This window comes from Dermacentor variabilis, chromosome 4 (assembly GCF_050947875.1).
Source record: "Dermacentor variabilis isolate Ectoservices chromosome 4, ASM5094787v1, whole genome shotgun sequence".
Lineage (NCBI taxonomy): Eukaryota > Metazoa > Arthropoda > Arachnida > Ixodida > Ixodidae > Dermacentor > Dermacentor variabilis.
This window is the reverse complement of record NC_134571.1, coordinates 85,146,554-85,167,327: the sequence shown is the minus strand read 5'-3', so window position 1 is coordinate 85,167,327 and position 20,774 is coordinate 85,146,554. Positions and strand designations below refer to the sequence as shown.

At 46.7% G+C, this 20,774-nt stretch overlaps 1 protein-coding gene across 3 annotated transcripts in view; it reads left to right on the top strand.

Moving 5' to 3' along the window:
• The first annotated feature begins 12,779 nt into the window (after nt 1-12,779).
• The window catches only part of LOC142579467 (rho GTPase-activating protein 6-like), a 51,631-nt gene continuing 43,636 nt past the window's right edge, over nt 12,780-20,774 (top strand). The window contains exon 1 of one of the 3 annotated variants that reach the window (XM_075689669.1): nt 12,780-13,696. In XM_075689669.1, the coding sequence (XP_075545784.1) occupies nt 13,660-13,696 (37 nt within the window). In that variant the 5' untranslated portion in view covers nt 12,780-13,659. The remainder of the gene's footprint in view (nt 13,697-20,774) is intronic. The other 2 variants (XM_075689670.1, XM_075689668.1) reach the window with 2 other exon arrangements.

Sequence of the window (20,774 nt, the reverse complement as noted above, 5' to 3'; positions counted from 1 at the left end):
TTGCGGGTGGCCTCCTCAAACCGGGAAGCCATGTGACCTGGTCGCCTGCCTTGCCCTGTTCACGCGATGGCGCTGCTCGTTCGGTTTGAATTTAGGTTTGAAGCTTTGGAGGGAGAGAAGCTCACAGTAAAATTGATTATGAAAAGCGACTGAGGAATATGGAAGAAAGTAAATGGGCTGGAAGATTTTCAGGTATTTGTACAAGAAAAACATTGATTCACAGTGGAGGAAAAGCACTAGGAAGTTTACCAGTAAATATGCGACCTGTATGGTGAGCAACATGTCAACAAAGAAAGTCAGAGGGGTTGAGATAATCTCGTGGGTGGCGGCGATGGAAAAGAAACCTGCGGTGAGCAACTACTTAAGAGAAAAAAACGAAATCAGGAAAGAAACAATTTGTGATAACTAAAAGGAAAGCTCATTACTTTTCGAAGCGAGATCAGGATGCCTTAGAACACGCACTTATAAAGCGATAAACAAGAAGGAATAAGAAGCTTGTGCTTGCTGCGGTAAAGTTAAGGAAACGATGGAGCATGTTGTATTAAAATGTGACGATATCTGCCCAGTGTTCGATTTAGGCATCTTTGGCCTCCTTGAAGCCCTTGGGTTCAGCGAGAGCAGGGGGAAAGTAGACATGTACGCAGTAGAGATTGGTAAGCGGCGATTGGAAGATTGGTGAAATAAAAGTAAGGGAAACGACAAATAACGGAGGTGTGCAAAAACAAAATTCACAATAGGGTTTCAGAAAGTTTGGTTATGGGAATTCGGCGTGGTTTTTTTCTTTCCTTTTTTTTTCTTTTTTAACATATAATAAGAGCTTGGTGGTGCAACCCACCACCCCGTTCCAAAGGGGACGCTCACAGCAACCATCCATCCATCCAACCATCCATCCGTCCGAAGCTGGTGAGGCGAATCTCCCACTTCTAAGAGAAAATAATTTTGAGCCTATGATGTCACACAGAGGTACCGGCGCCGAGGTTTTGGCATGAAATTCGAACAAACACAAAAGTCTCTCTCTCTCTCTCTTAACGGTATAGTTGTCCAAAACCCTTTTTTTTTTTTTTTTTTGCCATGTGAATAGAAATAGATCTTGAAAGATGTTCTTTAGTGTCCTAAACTTGACCGTCGCTGACATCATGACAGTTAATGTTATTACTGTTATTCTAAACAGCGAAATGTTCGAATCTAATCTAACAAAATTTTGGGGAGGAACGCCCCTTTTATTTACGCCAGTGTGCGTTCTGCGACGTAGGAAGGAAGGACATAAGTGTGAACTTAGGGCTTTTGTTTTTAATCCTGAAGTCTGAGCCTGAGCAATGGCGTGAGCCATGAGCCCATCGTTGAAGGTATGGGAGTCGGTTAGGGCAAAGGCCCACACTGTGAAGATTCTGTCTGTCGCGTTACGTGAAAGCCGTCGGCCACAAGTGATGAAGATCTGTGTCCAACTGAAACGGCACAGTATAAGCAGCGGCCAAAACATTTGCGCGAGAAGCGGTTAGCCGGTGCAGTTTACACAAGTTCTTCCGGATACTCAAATATTATAGCGAACATCTTTTTATTTTAACTCGACTTCCGCTGACCGGTCACCCTGCCGGTGACCAGCTTTGACACTTTCATTCATTCATTTTACAACACTATACCAGCCGTGATGGCTCAGAGAACACGGCATTGTGCACGACGTTCGAATCCCAGCTACAGCGGCCGCATTCTGTCAGGTAAGGAACCCACCCAAACACGCTCTTTTACTCACAATTGGGCGCGCGATGAACAAACCCAGCTGATTAAAATTACCCCTTGGTCCAGCACTACAGAGTCTGTATAGCCATTGTGTGGGGCTTGTTGTGTCAAACCCGATCAAACTAACTTTACTTAGTCGAAGCTCCAGGCTTTGCTATCAAGCACTGAGGTTATGAAAAGAAGCCAACCCCGTATCCCTAATAGGTTAGTGGCGTCAAACCCTCCCAAGCTACTTCACCAAGACGAACGCCTTGGGCTTTACCACTAGGCACTGAAGCTATGAAAAATAGCCAGCCCCGTAGCCCCTTTGAGTTACACGCATGGTGGAAGCGTCCAGACACTCCGCTCCCATTCCCCTCACCTCCGCTTGGACTAGCGGGCCAAAGCCGCGCATTCAATGCCAATATATCTACCTTTATAAAATTAAATACCCCTCATTCCTTCACTCCACAAGCAACTGAGACGTTGAGCCAAAGGTGATGCAACGCAGCAACTACGGAAGCAGGGCGAGATTCACGGTAGTGCAGTGTGTCTGCTGAGCCACTCCACTAACGTGCAGCGAGCAGAAGCCAAGTGTTAGTGGTAGACGTAACGAATGGCCTGTCCTGTAGACACAGGTTTCGCAAGTATTTGCGCGTGTCGCATCACTTTTTTTTTCTAAGCTCCCCTTTCTATTTTCTGCACAACGCTGCATCGCGTTTGTGAATTGGAAAATACAAGATTTTATCGCATAGAATTCAAATGTTCGCAGTCACTCTGCCTTCTTAGTCGCCTAAGACCAACAGCCACAGAATTTCCGGAACAAGGGAGGCCGTCGGAAGATTAAATTTTCTTACGGACATCGCACGCACGACGAAGCATTGACCGTGCTTTTGATGGTACCTGGCGTTGGCTGCAGGTAGAACGCGAATTTCCGTGGTTCCCCGTCCCTGCAAGCTTTTGCTCTTGGAGCACTTTCAGATATAGCTCAACCAACAGTGCATTCGAATTTGTTTACCTGAATATTTTCTGTTACTGCTTTATTACCATGCTGTATGTTTGCTTTATACGGACAGTGAGCCCTATGGCGCCTGTGCTTTCCGCGACCAAGTGAAACAGCGTATCAAAGGTTACCCAGAAAGGACAAAGTCTATAACTTTCTGACAAGCAAAGAAAGTTTTACTAATTTTGAACATGATATAATAAACGCAGTTTCTGCAGAATCTACCTGTTTGGTACCAGCTGAAGTATCTTAATATATACTGATAGGCTAGTTGGTGAGCCATGGTATTGAAGTATCGTCAGCGATAGCAAGGTATTACAATGTTACACGAAGTGAGGCTCGTTGTCTTATCGGCAGTATAAAGTACAGTAAACTAAACACGCATGGTGTCGCGCGTCCAATAGCACGCATGAACATTGTTCACTTGATGACCGCGAGCACTTTCGGTCAGGAGAGCGCAACTGCTTGTCCCAAGGCGAACATTCTGTGCTGCCGCTTCCTTTACCATTTACCGCGTTCCACCTCCGAAGCTAAGCAGGTCACATGACTTTCAATACTTACCGCGCGGTTCGTGCATGCGTCATCGCACTCAAGACAGCACGAAACGCCTGGAGTTTTCGCATAATTGCTATAGCAATAAAAGAATGGGTAGGGAACTCCGTGAGGCTATTTTTGCTTTGCGGGCGCCTATTGACAATGCTCCCAAAGTAGTGACTGCTCTTATAAAGCGTACTGCATCGCCGCCTCCTACAAAGCTCACACCCGGATGAAGGTACACCTTATACCAATCTCTGGCCGTGCTGCAATCGCTAGCCCCCTTCTCTTTCGGTCTATTATGTTTACACGATTAATAATAATAATAATAATAATAATAATAATAATAATAATAATAATAATAATAATAATGAGGAGGAGGAGGAGGAGGAGGAGGAGGAGGAGGAGGAGGAGGAGGAGGAGGAGGAGGAGGAGAATTATGATGATGGTAGTGGGGTGGTGGTGATGATGATGATGACGTATAGATTGTTTGCCTTGCAAGCGAATCCTGCTCTGTCTGAACTTTGTTAATTTTATGTTCTCTAATTATAATTGGCGAAGTAGTTTTTACTATCACATGCATTTGAATGCGGAACACACACACACACACACACACACACACACCGCTGGGCCGGTTACAATGAAATTTGTTGCATTTGAGAGACAAAAGGTAAATTCTAGCAACAGTAGAAAGCAATATTTTCATTTAGAACACTCTTAATTTCTACATAAGCCAAAATTGGAAAAAAAAAATGAACATGAAGTTTACAAATCAGTAAATGTGGACCAAAAACCGATATTGCAGTTCTGTAATCTGCATCTGTTAGCGCATCTAAAGCCGACAAATCTGATATGCGAGTTAACTGTTTACGGTAAAGTGTCACAATGCTGGCGAGTGTTCTGCAATATTTCTACCTACAAATTAGTGGTATACTAGAGAGCGGTGAATAAAGTGTTCTGTTTTCTTTTAATCATTTCAAAGGTTACCCGAATTACGTCACTACGTAGGAAGTACTTGGCCAGGCGGACATCATTAGTGGCAAAAAACGATAGCAATACGATAGCAAATGAATCGCATTAATTAATTTCCCAGTTACCAGCGTTAGGGCAAATGTTCATATTGGAAAGTTAAAGAAAATTGTTATAAAAGCTTAAGTTCACGTCTCTACATTTCAAAATGCCCATGCAGACCGATACCAGTGGCGAAAAATTATTCAATTTACTTTATTATGCATGCGGCGCCGCAATTAATGTACTCGGATGTGCTTTCCTCGCTTTTCTTTTTCTATTTTGCCATGACATGAGGTTTCCAGCATGGCCTTGATTTTTGTTGCCGCATTCCTGCAACGTTGTTTCTTCGCGCGTCTTGCTGTTCCTTTCCTTTTTCTTTCTTGCGATCTCTTTATTCCACTCGACTTAGTTATGCGTGACATATCATATATTGCTTGTGCTACCTACATCTGCTCTACGTTTCGTATCTATATTGTATACCCCCCACTGCAACACCATGTAGGCGCTGCGGGCAACAAAATAATAAATAAATAAATAAATAAATAAATAAATAATGGCAGCTCACTGTCCAACCAATGTGCGATGTAAAAGCGGGGCGCAAAATAAACTTACCGTCACACTTATTATGATTGGCGCTCTGTGCAACTACCAATTAAATGCACAGACACTTCGGCAGGAGGATTGAGACAGACCACTTTATCGTGCCAAAACTTGATTTTATGCGCCGCCATACTACGTTACGCAGGGGAGGGGGAGTTGCAATGATGATGTATGGGGTTTTGTGGCGCAAGGGCCAGGTATGGCCAAAGAGCGCAATGTCTGTGCTAATGATTTTGCGGTGTAATTATGATTACTATGAAGTTCGTGTGAGGTGGCTGTAAAGAGGCCTTAAAATATACGCTCTAAAGTGCGTAAAATCTGTATGATAAAATTATGGCGATGACGTGTGACTTGTACTATGAACATTTAGATGCATTTAAAAAGAATGATGCGATAGGTAAAATATATGTGATTGTGAAAAATCCTAGAGCACTACTGCCTCCTTAGAGCCCTTGAAACACAAGGGCCTGGAGGCATGTGCTATGTAAAACAATTATCGCAGTGGCATCCTCTCAAGAGAGGAGGCGCTACCAATTCATGGGACTAATAACATGTAAGACCACATCTTTAAGATAGCCTAGCACTGTGTCTGTATTAAAAAGCGGTTCTGGACCAAGAAGCATTTCAGGATGAAGAGGAATGTGCTGTCGGTATGCTAATGAAAAATGTCTTTTTCTCTCAGATTCGGCTTCCCGACACTCCAGGAGGACGTGGAGTACGGTCAGCCTCTCCCCGCATCTACCACAGGTTGGAGGCTCACTTCCGGTGAGTAGAAAATTATGGGTGCCGAACGTGTGTCCTATTCTCAGACGACAGAATAGGACATCTGTTCGGCGCGATTTTGTAGTAGACGGCCAAAATCCTAACTGTGGTTTTATCAGGTGGAGCTTATTATCCGTTTCCGCATCCCACATGTGTTGCCAGTGATCTCGCAGCCTCCTTCGCAAGAAAGGCCTCAGATGTGTGACAGGCACCGCAGAGGTAGGGTTAACAGCTTGCAATGTGATTGACGTGGCCATCTCGTCCGCCAGAACGTTACCTTCGATTCCCCTATGGCCAGGGACCCAGCATATTACGATATTCTGGTTAGATGAGTACGCTTTGCACAAGACCGAATATAGTTCGTTAAATACGGGATTTTTATGTTTGCTGAATGACATTAAGGCCTTCACGACGCTGAGAGAGTCTGTATAGATCGCTGCTTTTGGAAGTTTCGATTTTCTTATGTGCTTTACAGCAGAGAGTAGTGCGTAGGCCTCGGCCGTAAAGATACTTGTTTCCGGATGCAGTACATCGGATTCCGAAAACGATGGGCCGACGGCTGCATAGGATACCCCGGCATTTGACTTCGAAGCGTCTGTGTAGAACTCTGCACAGGAGTGCTTGTGCTGGAGTTCTAGGAAATGCATTCGGATTTCAGCCTCAGGAGCGTGCTTTGTAACTTTTATAAAGGATATGTCACATTGTATCACCTGCCATTCCCAAGGAGGTAAGAGCTTGGTTAGGTGCATTAAGCGATGCTCGAGGAGCGGGACATGCATTTCATCGCTAAGCTGCTTCACACGCAGCGCGAAAGGCTGCCTTATGGAGGGACGATTGCTGAAAAGTGTAGCGCACGTCATATCGGTAACGTTATGAAAACATGGATGTTCAGGATTGGAGCGTACTTTAAGGAAATATGTAAAGCTAATGTATGATCTCTGTAGGTGGAGAGACCATTCATTTGATTCCACATATAGACTTCGTATGGGACTCGTTCTGAAAGCGCCAGTGGCCAGTCGGATTCCCAGATGGTGGACTGGGTCTAGCATCTTTAGCGCGCTCGGGGCGGCAGAGTTATACACAACGGCACCATAATCCTATCGAGACCGAATTAGACTCTTGTATAGGTTCATTAAACACTTCCTATCACTACTCCATGTAGTCTGGGATAGAGGTTTCATTAAGTTCATTGTTTTCAGACACTTTTCTTTAAGATGTTTAATGTGTGGGACGAAAGTAAGTTTATTGTCGAGTATAACACCTAGAAATTTGTGCTCTTTGTTTACAGGTATTTGATGTCCACACATTTCCAAGCAAGGATCCGGGACCAGGCCTCTCTTCCTTGTGAACAGCGCACAAGAACTCTTTTGAGGATTCATTTTAAAACCATTTTTCTCTGCCCACCCTGACACCTTGTTCAAACCATGCTGTACCTGTCTCTCGCATACTGCGAGGTTACAGGATTCGAAGCCTATTTGAATGTCATCCACATAGACGGAATACAAAATGGCCGGGGGTAAGGAAGCACGAAGCGTTGTCATCTTAACAATAAAAAGTGTGCAACTGAGCACGCCTCCCTGGGGTACACCAGTTTCTTGTGTAAAAGGACGTGACAGCACATTGCCAACTTTCACCCGGAAGGTACGATTGGACAAGTAGCTTTTTATTACGTTGAGCATATTATCATGAATGCCCATTTCCGATAAGTCTCGCAAGATGCCGTATCGCCACGTTGTGTCATACGCCTTTTCCATATCGAGAAATATCGAGAGGAAGAACTGTTTATGTATAAATGCGTCCCGGATATTTGTTTCAATACGTACAAGATGGTCGGTTGTGGAGCGCCCTTCTCGGAAGCCACACTGATAGGGATCAAGCATTTTGTTCTGTTCAAGGAAATGGATCAGTCGCCGATTTATCATTTTTTCAAATACCTTACACATGCAACTTGTGAGGGCTATCGGGCGGTAGCTTGCCACTGATGAAGGATCTTTGCCTTGTTTTAGAACAGGGATCACAATGGCTTCTTTCCATGCAGTCGGAAGGTACCCTGCGTCCCAGATAGTGTTGAAAAGTGTAAGTAGTGTCACTTGCGTGTCATTGTGTAAGTTTTTCAGCATTTCGTACATGATTCTATCAGATCCTGGTGCGGAGCTCTTGCATGCGCTCAAGGCAGCTCTCAATTCGGCAATACTGAAAGGACGGTTGTAAGGCTCATTCTCTCGGCTTTTTCTTGTTAAAGGCTTACGTTCTTCTATTTCTTTATATATGAGAAAAGATTGCGAATAATTGTTTGAACTTGACACGCTCTGAAAGTGCTCCGCAAGTGAGTCTGCCTGATCTTGCAGTGTATCGCCTTGTGTATTTACCAGAGGGAGTGAATATGTTTGTCGCCCTCTAATTCTATTTACCCTGTTCCAGACTTTGGCCTCGTCTGTAAACGAGTTAATGCTCGATAAATACTTCTGCCAGCTTTCTCTTCTGGCCAGTCGGCGGGTTCTCCTGCCTTGGGATTTTACTTGCTTAAAGTTGACTAGATTCTCTGCAGTGGGAGAAGCGCGTAGCAACCCCCACGCTTTGTTTTGTTTCTTACGAGCGATCCTGCAGTCTTCGTTCCACCACGGGACCCGCCGTTTACATGCCAAGCCATGTGCTTCTGATATGCATTTAGATGCCATGTCTATAATGAAGGCTGTGAGATACTGCACAGCAGCATCAATTCCTAAACAAGACATGTCATTCCATGAGTTATTAGTTAAGTTTCAGAACTTCTCCCAGTCGGTTGTATTGATCTTCCACCTAGGAGCCTGTGGTAGACATTCTTTTTCTTTATGTGTTTTTAGCAGTATGTGGAAGTGGTCGCTTCCGTAAGGATTCTTGGTGACTTCCCATTCGAGTTCAGACAGCATACAAGGGGAAACTAGGCTGAGGTCAATTGAAGAAAATGTTCTGTTTGCGAGAGAATAATATGTGGGTGTCTTCTTATTCAGCAGACACGCACCGGACGAAAAAAGGAACTGTTCAACGAGGCGACCTCGCGCATCGATACGAGAGTCTCCCCACAGGCTGCTGTGCGCATTGAAATCCCCAAGCACAACGTAAGGTTCTGGCAATTCGTCTATGAAGGACTGAAATTCATGTTTAGTTAATTTGTAACGGGGGGGTATGTAGAGCGAGCAGACAGTGATAAGTTTGTTGAGGAGAACAGCACGAACCGCCACTGCCTCAAGGGGCGTTTGTAGCTGCAAACGTTGACACGCTATGCCTTTCTGAATAACAATGGCAACACCGCCCGATGATGCGAGAGCATCATCGCGATCTCTGCGAAACGTAACATACTGTAGCAGGAAATTTGTGTGTTTAGATTTTAAGTGTGTTTCCTGTAGACACAGCACTTTTGGATTGTGTTTGTGGATGAGTTCCTGCACGTCATCAAGGTTTCTAAGAAGGCCTCTGACGTTCCATTGAATTATTTGTGTATCCATATTGGAGGTCAATAAGTGCTGTGTGTACAGAAACAGAAGTAGTGATTATGGAAATTACAGAGATTAAATTACAGAGCCCTTTCGAGGCCCTGTAACGGGAGTTCTGCCCTTTCTGAAGCGTTCGAGGGAGCCTCGCCGCTCCTTAGGCGCTTGGTGCGCCTTGAGGATGGGTGTTGTGTCCATTGCCTCTAGTGAGGCTCCGGACACGTGCTCTTGCGAGCGAGAGGTTTTCAGGGTGAGTCCCGCCTTGGAGGGCAAGACCCCTGCGCCCACCAGCCCGGAGGTCGATGGGGCTCCCTGAGGGATTTGGCTGCGCTGGCCGTTGCCAGCGCTGGAAGGGGCTTCGGAGGTTGGGGCAGCCTCGGCTGCACCCGCCTTCGGGGTCGATGGCCCCGTCTTCTGGGTTGGCGGAGCAGCGCTAGCTACAACCGCCGCGGGGGCAGATGGCGTAGCTGCCGACTCACTGTTTGTGGGTCGGACAGCCGCCGGAGGCCGTTGTGACGCTGCCCCCTGACGCGCCACATCGGCAAAGGCTTTCTTGGGCAGGTACGATACCCGCCTACGTGCCTCCTTGAAACTTATATTTTCCTTTACTTTAACTGTTACAATTTCCTTTTCTTTTTTCCAGGATGGGCACGACCGCGAGTACGCGGCGTGCTCCCCATCACAGTTTACACAGTGGAGAGCATTCTCACAAGCCTCAGATGTGTGTTCGTGGGCACTACATTTAGCACAAGTCTGGCGGCCTCGGCAGCTCTGCGAGCTGTGGACAAAGCGCTGGCATTTGAAACAACGGAGTGGGTTGGGCACGTACGGCCTAACACGGAGCTTGATGTACCCGGCCTCGATTGACTCGGGCAGGACACTTCAACAAAAGGTGATTATTAAGTGCTTCGTCTGGATCTCCTTACCATCTCGCCTCATATTTATTCTTCTAACATTGATAACATTTTGCTCACTGAAGCCCTCCAGGAGTTCCGCTTCAGTCAGCTCAAGCAGGTCATCATCGGACACAACACCGAGGGTGGTGTTCATTGTACGGTGTGGCGTTACTGTTATGTGGGTCTCCCCGAATGACACTAGTTTCTGTAGTTTCTCATATTGCTTGTGGTCGCGGAGCTCCAAGAGGAGGTCACCGCTTGCCATCCTGGACACCTTGTAACCTGGTCCAAAAACATCAGTCAAGGACTTTGAGACAAGGAATGGTGAAATGTTTCGCACTGCTTTGTTTGGCTTTTCAGAGTGAATAACGTGGAACCGGGGAAAATTCTGGATTTGGTGTCCGAAAAACTGAAATACATCTTCGGTGCGCCCTCGTTTCGGAGGGCGATCAGGAAGTTTGGGGAAGGAAGTTTCCATGGAAATATATAAAAATTCGGCAACAGCGCCGACCGCCCACCACGGAGCCCAACGAGGGGACGCGGCAGAGCTTGTGTACAAGCCTGCACGACGCCAGCCGTACGCCATCACTATAACCCAATATGGTGTACCCAAGGTAGGATATCCACACAAGGTTAACCCTTGCCGCCGTGGAGAAAGGAAGTAAATGGAAGAGAGAAGAAGACAGGAAAGATGTAAAGTGAGAGATAAAGACGAAGGTTTGAGAAGAGAGAGACAGGAAAAGGCGACAACCGATTTCCCCCGGGTGGGTCAGTCCGGGGGTGCCGTCTATGTGAAGCAGAGGCCGAAGAGGTGTGTTGCCTCCGCCGGGGGGCCTTAAAGGTCCAAACACCCAGCATCGGCTCAACCTCCAGGATCCCCCTTTCCCCAGACACGGCTAAGCCGCGCACGGCTACACGCGGGAGGGGCCAACCCTCGTGTGCTCGGGTACGTGGTGTCGCAACACACCAAGCGCCTGCTGACGCAGACGCCCCTGCGGGGGAAGTTGCAATGCGAACCGCGTTTCGCAGACACTGCGTGCGTAATCAGGTAAACTTAACGAATAATTTGACGCCAGTTATTTCGGTGTACATGGCCGTTTCGAAGTGTATAGACATGAAACTCGACATTTATTGCGACTTCCCTTTTTCAACATTCCACTATAAACACATGTCGTAAAATTCGTAACTAAATAGTTAATGATTTAATCAGTTTGTTTAGTGTATGAATAGCTTTGATTGTTCTTGCAGATGATGCCCGTCTAGGCAGGTAATTAATCTGTAGTGACTCGATTCGAGTAGCTTTTGTGAAATTTCTCTTTTCCGAGTGTTTGAAGTAGAAAAAAAAACATCGCGCATAATGCATCAATTTTGTCCGCTTCATATGTCTTAAGGTGCAATTTACAGAGTTCTGATTTCGCTATTTATTACTGAGTTGTTATAGTCAGCTTGGCAAGCAATTTTTGTTTTGTAATATTCAACGTTTACTATAAAAAAAAGATTTACGGCTAAATAAGATATTCTGCTTTCTACAATCACTAGATTTTTTTTTTTTTTTTGCGCGAGCTTAATCAAGTTTGATGCAGCAGATGCGAAACAAAACAAATTCTCCACTCCCATGTATGTATAGACAGGCGCTCCCGAGGTAAAGCCATTCTCAATTCAGCTATCGCTTTTAAAACACAATACATTCTGAGAATATCACGAGCACCGTGCTGTCCCTATACCAGCCAACAAGCGCACGAACACAACTTTAAATGCACAGGCTTGCTCGTCGATAAGGTAAGCAAGTAGCGTCTTTTGACTAACTTTGCGGCCGCTGCGGAAGACATGGTAGAGCCTTTTTTCTAGACGTCGCATTAAAAAATACGTTAGGAATAAGCGCCAGCGTTTACCCCGTGCATGTAGAGCAGCATAGGACTTCCGTATCACATCGGCCGAAGCCGAACTGCCGCACTTAGATTCAGGTGGTATGCATGAAGCCGCATGTTGGTTTGTGACACTGTCGCTTGACTAATACAGTTTGAACATACAGTTAAAGTGTAAAGGTAATGCATATAGTCGTCGAAGATTGCCGTCAGGTCATCCAAATTGGCACTGTTCTCACTTGGACTAGCCTTCAGTGAGACTCGTCTTCAATCTTCCTGCAAGCGAAAGTCGGCGACCGTGTATACTACAGTAAGTACGCACGGAGCAAATGTCAGCAGCGCTTTGGCAGCCAACAGCCCAACGAAGTATCGGCACCAAAGACAGCTTCGAGCACAGGTTATCATGGTAACGCAAATCACTGCAGTGTAGTATGAAGTTCGAACCGAAACAATGGCCTTGCATTTGGATTGTTGTATAGATGCACGAATGGCGAAACCAAGCGCATACGGCGAGTAAGACATTCAGTGCATAAGTGTTTCATTGCGATAGTGTCGAGGAGTCGCAAACACAACAGCGATCTGTGTTAGTGTCCCTTCAAAGAAAGGTTGTAGAAGGACCGAAAGTTGAGCTAGTTTGTAGGTATTCATGTTAGAGAGAAAAAAAAAGAGTTAAGCGTGCAGACACAAGAAGAGGGAACGCCGTTTGTGTTGCCCGTTTCCTTTTCCTCGTGTCCGCCTTCTGCGCGTCTGTTCTAACACGTCCCTTGAACAATCGCTGTTCCATCAGGTAGACCGATGACGGAATGTCCCCGGCTCTTTGCATCGGAGCGTCTGTACGCACACTTACGATGCTCACCGACATAACCGCCCAGGTCGAGCGTAGTCGCCGCAGCGTATATACCGTGGCCGTGCCAGCGGCGGGTGCCACCAGCTGATCATCGCACCGGTGGGCGCTCGCACGGTGTCGGCGCTGGAGCGGCGTCGGCAGCCCGGGGCTGCTCGGGGAGCATGGCGGGGCCGCAGTCGCCAACAAGAAGAGCAAGAAAGAAAGCGATCGCTCCCGGCGGTGCCGAAAGGAAGAGCGCGGAGTAAGCACACACCGGGCCGGCCCGCGCCGGCGTTTATTTTTAACCAGTTACGTCGGCGGAGCCCGGCTATTCTGGAACGGTCCCGCGCGAGGTCCTCCGGGATCTGCCCGCGCGCCGCGGTCTCCCCTCCGCCATGTCACCGTGCTTGCGACCGCTCGTGCAAATTTGAATCCACCGAGCGCAGCACCACGCACGACGCCATCCGTGTCGACGACAAGCGCGTCAAGCCACGCCACGCCTGCCTGCGGCGTCCGTCCGTCGCCACCGTTTCGGCCAGCGTCCACGCCCGGTGCATGCGGCAGTTGCGTCTTCGGCGGCGGCGGCGGCGTCTGCACGACGAACGCCTTTCTGGATCGCACTGCGCCGATCGCAGTGCAACGTTGCTCGCTGCAGCCGGACGAGTCGACGCTGGTCCGCTTACAAGCCGGCGCTGCGCCTTCAGCCGAAGTGGCGCCGTGGGACATCGGATATGTCTCCGTTCCTTGAGACGAGACCTCGACGCTCGCCGTGACTGCGGCGACTAGCAAAACGCGCGGCATCGGAGATTGCGGTGCGCCGCCAAATCGAGTGCCCCGTGGTGAGCTAGTACATAGAGTGCGGCGCGCCCGGTGCTTCCTTCTGCGGCGCTGATTATGCGGGACACGCGGCCACAGCGACGACGCCGAGTGTTGACCGACAGTTCTTCGCCTCGACGTTCGGCGTCCGAGTGCATGCATGGGAGCCACTAGCGAAGAAGACGCTTACGGCGAAGGTGAGAGAGGCGTTCGGGGCTTTCGCGTGCGTTTTCGTTCGCACGCAGGGTTGGTTCTCATTCAGAAGATGTGCGCTGTACGGTTATGCTACGACTGCCTGACCGTGAGTCGGTGGCTGATGTGCAATTTGTAAAGCGCTGAATCCTGCTTGCTGCGCGGACGCACGATGTTCGGGATGTGCGGTATTAATTGCGCAGTAAATGCGAGATCCGCTCGTGCAACCACCGCGGTTTGCAGCACGTGTTCGCAGCCTTATTTGGGGCGTTTGTGTACTTTCTTATCTTGTGATTCATTTTAATGCTTCCATCAAGCGACGTGCAGACTTCGTTTAAGGCGTGCCGAGTCTACGCTCAGCTGCGGCTGGTACCCTTGGTTGCAGTCGCTTGCATCACATGTTCCAGAAATGCGACCATGCGTTCGTGTTGTGGTTATAGTTCGTCGGTGGTGAATATTAAAATGATCGCGCGATTCTTCTTATAGTCTACGGTGCAGTCATATTGCTCGTCAAACTGTTTGTAGATGTTCAGCGCTTGCGCCAAATCGACCAACTGTGTCGGCCGCCTATAGCATATAAATAAATAAATAAAATATATTGCTAATTGACAAATTTATTTATGCAATCTTTTCGAAAGAAATCTTTTCAGCGACAGAACGTTGCTGATTTTATCAATGTGTGGTTCTCCACGGGCGGAAGTTGCGTTTTTTATTGCCGGCCAGATCGCGAGATCAAAATAGCAGGTTGTGTTTTATTTGGGTAGCTCTCACTCTCGACTCTTTGCCTATTTATTCCCCTCTCGGACTGACAGTGGGCGCTCGAATGCGTTATTCTTATAGCCACGCCGGCACTCTGTTTAACAACTGCAGCGTCCACACAAACGGAACGGCGCTGATGCGAGCGCACCTATATAATGCAGAAGATTAGGTCACCGAACTCGACGTCCGCTCCTCCGACTGCACGTTAGAATCGTCGACATCTCTTACAATGAGATCAGAGCCTGGCGATTTAAACTGTGCTGGAGTATCGAGAAACTGCGATTATAGCTCCCACTCTGCAGGGTCATTAATGACGAATTTCGAATGTGAAAAGTTTTTACAGCGAAGCTGTTTATTGCTAGGTTCTGGCGGATCTCGACTCCGTGGACATAGACCAACAATTTTTCATACGGGGGCCGATCCCGAAGGTAGTGCAGTGCGGGACCGACCCGCGGCGGAGGTGACGCAGGCTTTAAAACGATACAGAATAAAAATCCAAGATTATTGCGAAAGCACCTAGATTGCATTCCTAAGACATGATTGATCTTGTATGTAGTCATTACTGGGGTTATTTTTGAGCGGATGGCTTAATTTTTGACGCTCTGTGAGCGGCTACCGGGTCACACGCCACGCGCTCCTGACAACAAGCCGGCGGATCTGGCGTCACACCTACCTTGAGTAGCGACGGGCGAACTGACCAGCCGCACGCAGTTTTGTTTTCCCTGCGTGGCGCCGTGCACAATGCTAAGTTCTAGTGAGAGTGATGGCATGAGCGAAGGTTATGACTCCGACTTAGATGAGCGGCCTACTGAACGACCGGCAACGACCGGAACGAACGGCATTCCGGTGACACTCCATCAGAGTGGAGACAACCGCGGCGTCTACTACGGCGTTGGCCACGCGAATCGCGGACGCCGTAGTAGACGCTTTTGGCGGACGCCGTAGGGACGCGTGTGTCTTGTGTGCGGTTTGGCACTACTTTACTGGCCTTCCCGCTGCTCCGCTGGTCTCCGGTGTTTGCGATAGCAGAGCCACGAATATTCGCCTTCTCTTTTCAAACGCGCCTCTGACGTCTTGTTGCCTGGGCGTCTTCGAAAAAAAGCCAGTGCATTGAAAAAACGGACGGCACGGCGTCAGGCTTGAGGCGCTGCCTTTTCAATGACAACCCGAGGCTTTGCGATCGCTCGCAATGGGCGGGAAGCAGTGAGGCAGGCAAGTGTGACGTGATATCCGGTTTTGCCGGAGCCTTCAGAGGACGCCGTTAGGTGCGGCGATTTGAGAAATATTAATTAAAATAATTACTTTTCGCTCATTTCTGCTCAGAAAGAGTGTTGTTTTGGTCACTCTCGGTGCGATAGCTGTCGTGGGAGCCAGAAATTTCGGCGACAATTTTTTTTTTATTCCGTATCCTTTTAAGCGCTCCCCCTACGTGGGCCGATCCCGGAAATAGTGCAATACCGGGCCGACCCGCGGCGGAGGTGCAGTTCGCCATTAAGGGGCCCACATACACAGCTTCGCTGGTTATCCTTCTTCACAGAGTGGAAGTGCACTGAGATTTTTTTTTTTTGCTAGCCTTTAAAACCTCTTATGCCGTCAGCGTTTGCACAGGCTAATGAGCTTCACCGCTGTCAAGATGAACCTTAGCGATATTGTATTCCATCATTATCGCAATGCGAGCGCCGCGACGGGTTAAAAGAAAGATTCAACTCGCGACCTCCTACCTTAAATACAAGATAACGAAAAAACTATTGCTATCAGTGTCCAATGCGCCGAATTTGATCAGATGTGTTGCATTTAAAGAAAAACGCTAAAAGCTACTGACTATTGGAGCAGAGTTGTAATTTGGGGCTAACAGTAGTTCTACAAAAGTTGCTGAAAGCCCCAATATTAAAAAGAACTGATGCATCAAGTTTACAAATTCGTAATTCAGCGATAATAAGAAATGGTATCAGAATTCTGGTAATAATGCTCAAATATGAATCTCAGATATCTACGTAATCTGCAAAACTCATACGTCAAATTTGTTCGCTTCAACAGATGCAGTTTACAAATACTACGTCTGTTTTCGGTGCAGTGTTGCGGTTTTGTAAACTTTCTGCTTCAATTTTATTTAAGCTTGCCAAGTTTTGACAATTCCTGTAAAAAAGCTATCGTGAGGTCCTAGGTTAATATTTCAGATTCTTTTTTAAATGTGAAACGCTTCTTTCAAATCGGTTCAGCGGTTGTCTCATTAGAACATGTCTGTGGTTCACGTGTATTTCAATATGGAAATCGGAGATAGCCTCGAAATACGCTTAAAAGAAACACAGCAAATTCTTATACAAGAGACGTGTCTTCGTTTCTCTCTTTTTCTTGCTTTTTTTTTGTATGCGTGCGCGTGTGTGTCCTTAGTTTCGGTTCCCTGTCCTTATTACTACATCGGCGAAACTTCTTTTTTTTTTTTCTAAAGACGATTTCAACAGTAACACGTTAAATGCGAAAACCTTTGCGTACGCGAAGGTACAGCAATGGTCCCAACATATCGTGAATCATGCAGTACAGAAATAGAGTATCGGCAAAAACTTACATCGGCTTTACGGCAGCACGTCCAGAATGGTTTACATGTGTGATTTGCCTGGTTTAGTTATACCTCCTTTCTGAAGAGTAGGCAGGCGTTGTGTCCCTCCTGGTGGCAGTTGCCAGGCCGGTCCTGTATTCCCTTTTCCTCTCTTTCAAGTGTATAAACGTTTTAAATTAAGTATCAATCAATCAATCAATCAATCAATCCTTACTTTAGTTGCCCAGGAACAACCGGAGGTCTAAATACTGGTGTACAGAAAAACAAGAACACAAAAAGGTAAAACAACTGAACGAAAGTTATGGAATAAAAAAGAATTATAAAAACAAAATAGACAAATAAAACTGGATAAACAGGTACATAATAATCAACAATCCAACAATAACACAAACTTGAGAGACATGGTTTATGTACGGAAGGAGAGGGAAACAAAGGGAAGTCAGGATAGTAGGGAAGCTAGAAAGAAGGCTCAAGAGGAAGTGCGGTGCTTGGAACAAAAAGGAGACAACACGTTTTGAAAGATATCAAAATGGAGAAAATGACAGTTGTAAAGATTTTGCACTCCGTGGAGAATCGAGTGTCCGCTGGTAGCGGCAGGAACTTGGAAGGGCCTATGTTGCATTGCAGTCTTCTGCGGAAAATGCAGTGAAGCAGCGGCTAGTGTATAGATCCGAGCATGCATTAATTCCCTAGATTGGGGAGAATTGGGGATAAGAGTTAATGGAGAATACCTTAGTAACTTGCGATTCGCGGATGATATTACCTTGCTTAGTAACTCAGGGGACCAATTGCAATGCATGCTCGCTGACCTGGAGAGGCAAAGCAGAAGGGTGGGTCTAAAAATTAATCTGCAGAAAACTAAAGTAATGTCTAACAGTCTCGGAAAAGAACAGCAGTTTATGATAGGTAGTGAGGCACTGGAAGTGGTAAGGGCAGGTAGGGCAGGTAGTGACCGCGGACCCGGATCATGAGACTGAAATAATCAGAAGAATAAGAATGGGCCGGGGTGCGTTTGGCAGGCATTCTCAGATCATGAAGAGCAGGTTGCCTTTATCCCTCAAGAGAAAAGTGTGTAACAGCTGTGTCTTACCAGTACTCACGTACGGGGCAGAAACCTGGAGGCTTACGAAAAGGGTTCTACTTAAATTGAGGACGACGCAATGAGCTATGGAAAGAAGAATGATGGGTGTAACGTTAAGAGATAAGAAAAGAGCAGATTGGGTGAGGTAACATACGCGAGTTAATGACATCTTATTTATAGTTGAAATCAAGAAATTGAAATGGGCATGGGCAGGACATGTAATGAGGAGGGAAGATAACCGATGGTCATTAAGAGTTACGGACTGGATTGCAAGGGAAGGGAAGCGTAGCAGGGGGCGGCAGAAAGTTAGGTGGGCGGATGAGATTAAGTTTGCAGGGACAACACGGCCACAATTAGTACATTACCGGGGTAGTTGGAGAAGTATGGGAGAGGCCTTCGCCCTCTAGTGGGCGTAACCAGGCTGATTATTATTATTATTATTATTATTATTATTATTATTATTATTATTATTATTATTATTATTATTATTATTATTATTATTATTATTATTATTATTATTATTATTATTATTATTCATTAATTTAATGAATGATTTTGTATAAAAAGAGGACGTCGGTACGACTACGTCTGCAGCTAAGTGACGGAAGTGTAGGATGGTTATTCAGACTGGCGCGTGAGGTCGGAAAGCGATGGTAGTACATACTAGTGAACTTTTTTCTGCGCACGCTCAATTAAAATGCGAATCGATCGTACCATGCCACATCGCTGAAGCATATTCAAATAATGGGAGACAGATGGATGCAAACAATATGAGGGAAGGAAGTGGGGTAGCGAAATATTTTGCAAGCAGACGGAAACCGGGCGCCCACGTAGGCCTCGTGATGTTATACGCGCTTAAGGCCGCACGCCACGTTCAGCGTTTTCCCGTCGTTTTGTCGCCCGGCGTCGACGCTGAGGTCGGTGCGCACAGCAGATCTCGCCGCGGACGACGGCAGCGGCTCGATGAGCGCAGACCAATCAGCGTTGGTCCACGTGTCGCTCGTGTGGCTGGACGCTCTCTCTGGCGCCGTTCGAGCGCGACGACGCCGAGAAACGCAACGCCGATAAAAACGCTGTATGGGGGGTGGCCTTTAGAGTGAGCGTTAATAATAATAATAATAATAATAATAATAATAATAATAATAATAATAATAATAATAATAATGCTGATGATGATATGCCTGAGCCAAGGCAGCGTTATGGTTTCCATTGGTTGCGCGCAGTTCCTGCAAAGCAGCTGTCTGCGTACCACACCGTGGCGTATCATCATCATCATCATCATCATCATCAGCCTGGTTACGCCCACTGCAGGGCAAAGGCCTCTCCCATGCTTCTCCAACAACCCCGGTCATGTACTAATTGTGGCCATGCCGTCCCTGCAAACTTCTTAATCTCATCCGCCCACCTAACTTTCTGCCGCCCCCTGCTACCCTTCCCTTCCCTTGGGATCCAGTCCGTAACCCTTAATGACCATCGGTTATCTTCCCTCCTCATTACATGTCCTGCCCATGCCCATTTCTTTTTCTTGATTTCAACTAAGATGTCATTAACTCGCGTTTGTTCCCTCACCCAATCTGCTCTTTTCTTATCCCTTAACGTTACACCTATCATTCTTCTTTCCATAGCTCGTTGTGTCGTCCTCAATTTGAGTAGAACCCTTTTAGTAAGCCTCCAGGTTTCTGCCCCGTAGGTGAGTACTGGTAAGACACAGCTATTATATACTTTTCTCTTGAGGGATAATGGCAACCTGCTGTTCATGATTTGGGAATGCCTGCCAAACGCACCCCAGCCCATTCTTATTCTTCTGATTATTTCCGTCTCATGATCCGGATCCGCCGTCACTACCTGCCCTAAGTAGATGTATTCCCTTACGACTTCCAGTGCCTCGCTGCCTATTGTAAATTGCTGTTCTCTCCCGAGACTGTTAAGCATTACTTTAGTTTTCTGCAGATTAATTTTTAGACCCACTCTTCTGCTTTGCCTCTCCAGGTCAGTGAGCATGCATTGCAATTGGTCCCCTGAGTTACTAAGCAAGGCAATATCATCAGCGAATCGCAAGTTACTAAGGTATTCTCCATTAACTTTTATCCCCAATTCTTCCCAATCCAGGTCTCTGAATACCTCCTGTAAACACGCTGTGAATAGCATTGGAGATATCGTATCTCCCTGCCTGACGCCTTTCTGTATTGGGATTTTGTTGCTTGCTTTATGGAGGACTACGGTGGCTGTGGAGCCGCTATAGATATCTTCCAGTATTTTTACATATGGCTCGTCTACACCCTGATTCCGTAATGCCTCCATGACTGCTGAGGTTTCGACTGAATCAAACGCTTTCTCGTAATCAATGAAAGCTATATATAAGGGTTGGTTATATTCTGCACATTTCTCTATCACTTGATTGATAGTGTGAATATGGTCTATTGTTGAGTAGCCTTTACGGAATCCTGCCTGGTCCTTTGGTTGACAGAAGTCTAAGGTGTTCCTGATTCTATTTGCAATTACCTTAGTAAATACTTTGTAGGCAACGGACAGTAAGCTGATCGGTCTATAATTTTTCAAGTCTTTGGCGTCCCCTTTCTTATGGATTAGGATTATGTTAGCGTTCTTCCAAGATTGCGGTACGCTCGAGGTCATGAGGCATTGCGTATACAGGGTGGCCAGTTTCTCTAGAACAATCTGTCCACCA